The 2,289-nt window shown below is 36.7% G+C and overlaps 1 protein-coding gene across 1 annotated transcript in view; it reads left to right on the forward strand.

Annotated features, from left to right (window-relative positions):
• The first annotated feature begins 217 nt into the window (after positions 1-217).
• The window catches only part of rpgrb (retinitis pigmentosa GTPase regulator b), a 14,003-nt gene continuing 11,931 nt past the window's right edge, over positions 218-2,289 (forward strand). Inside the window, exons 1-3 of the mRNA XM_035677396.1 lie at positions 218-337; positions 1,488-1,613; positions 1,801-1,893. Coding sequence (XP_035533289.1) covers positions 307-337; positions 1,488-1,613; positions 1,801-1,893 — 250 coding nt within the window. The 5' untranslated portion in view covers positions 218-306. The remainder of the gene's footprint in view (positions 338-1,487; positions 1,614-1,800; positions 1,894-2,289) is intronic.

Consider the following 2,289-nt stretch of genomic DNA (forward strand, 5'->3'; position numbering starts at 1 on the left):
TATCGTGGTTCAACCATGTAAAGCCCCTTTGTTGTTTTAAAAACTACTGTATCAATAAAGTTTGTATTACTACATTATAATAAAGAAAAACATGACAAGTAAGTAAATAAAAACTGCAAAATCCTCTTATTTGAAAGACCACGAGGCATCAAAACAAAAGGTCCTGTCCCTTTAACGGCCACGTGGTCAACGTCGTAGCCTAGGAGACGTTTTGTTTACTTCCGGGTTGTCAGAGCAGAAAACAAGAGGGGCAACAACAACAACACGCCCACGACACCGAGCAAAGCGGATTAAAGTCCCGCAGAGATGGCAGGGGAGGCTGAGAACGGGATACCAGGTAAATAACGACATTTATCTCCTCTCTTCTCACCGCTGCCGGTTCGTAACGGACACTTTTAACGGGAAATGTGAGTTTAAACGGCGGGAGTTGTGTGTAGCTTCAGCTGTAGCTCGCTGGCTAACAGAATAAACCCACTTTAATCACTTTAATCCTCAACACCGCTTCAGTATCTTACTTTATCTGATATTTATATGTGTGTTCAGCTTCTCCCTTTTCTGGACTGTGAAGTACTTTTCTTTTAGAAACGTGCTCTGTAATTAAATATGAATTTTATTCTGTTATAACATAATTAACAGTCTGTACAGATTATGAGATTTTCATCATTTTATGCTACTTTTTACTTAAACTTTACTACATTTAAATGGGAACTTTTATATTTTTTAACTCCAATTGACAAATGAGCTCCACCTTCATCAGCTGCTGCATAAAAATCCTGTTTGCACGTGAACGCATCAGTAATACTAATCCAATAATACCATTAGAGAGTACAGAGTATACTTTCTCTATAAACTCTTAATGTTTACTACTAATTGAGCATTTTTACATTAAGGTTTTGCTGCTTTCAGTCAAATAAAATAAGATTTATTGATCCCACACTCGCTTGTAACAGCAGCTCAAGATGCAAAAAAATAGAAAATATAAAAAGCTGTATATAGTGTACATACAACTCTTATATTTCTTCTATTTTATTTTATTTTAAATAAATAAATAAAATTATATATTATTTATTATAAATTAATTAAAATATATATAATATATTAAAAAATAAATATAATTGCACAGAACAAAATTACACAGACTTATATTTGCACAGTGCAAGTGTAATATAATCTTAACAATGTGTATTAAAGAAAAGAAAAATTATATATTTGTATAACTGCCCAGTAAAGGCATCGTATAATAATCTTAACACTTTTCCACTCCTCCAGATATGGTGAAAATATTTAAAATCTAATATTACTTTTAAAACTTTTAGATTATCTACTTTTTGTGAATCACAACATTAAAGTCAGTGTGATATTTAAGAAATCGTCATATTTAAGCAGCTGTATTAACACATATTTATATGTTCATGTTCGGTTTGACAAATTCAATAATAATGGCGTTTGGTTGAGTCTGACTCGTCTCTTCTTTCCCTCTCTGTCAGAATCAGGAGCAGTTTTCACTTTTGGAAAGAGCAAATTTGCCGACAACATCCCAAGTAAATTCTGGCTTAAGAATGACGTCCCCATAAAGATAGCCTGCGGGGACGAACACACCGCCTTAATAACAGGTAAGACGCATGTTTAAGGTATGGAACTGTATTGAAAAGTGTTTACTGATTCTGTTCAAAGAGCGAATGCTGGATAAAATCTCCAACCCTTCACTGGTGTGGTGTATCACTTAAAACCAAACCCTCCAGCTCAAGCACCCTGGAAATAAACCAACGCTTTCAGGAACTTCTGTCTTTGTCTCCTCAGAAAATGGGAAACTCTTCATGTTTGGCAGCAACAACTGGGGCCAGCTTGGTCTGGGGTCCAAAGTGACTGTGAACAAGCCTACTTGTGTCAAAGGTCGGTCTTTAAATAGCTCTCTGTTCCTTATTTTAGTCCAGAAACAGAGAGTATTGTGTGTAAGTGCTGCCACTGACAGCTGCCTTCAGCCTCCCCAGCAGCAGTGGACAGGAAACTCATTTAGGGACCATAGAATAGATTTCCAAAGTTTAAAAAGTAGGATATGTGCTAAACAGAAATAAGTGCCCCTGGTAGCCTTCATATGACGCGTGAAGGGGGAACCCAGAGATTTGTTTCCTTTATAATCCCAATCTGGAGGGCCCGTAATCTGGTTTAATCTAGAGAGACAGAGACGCTGCTGAGAGACAATTGGTTGCTGCTCAGATTTCTTTGCCCTCCTGCTAATATATGTGTGTATGCGACTAATACCGTGTGATCCACCAGTGCACATGAAGG

This window comes from Morone saxatilis, unplaced genomic scaffold (genome assembly GCF_004916995.1).
Source record: "Morone saxatilis isolate NCDOM2014 unplaced genomic scaffold, NCSU_SB_2.0 Contig6, whole genome shotgun sequence".
Lineage (NCBI taxonomy): Eukaryota > Metazoa > Chordata > Actinopteri > Moronidae > Morone > Morone saxatilis.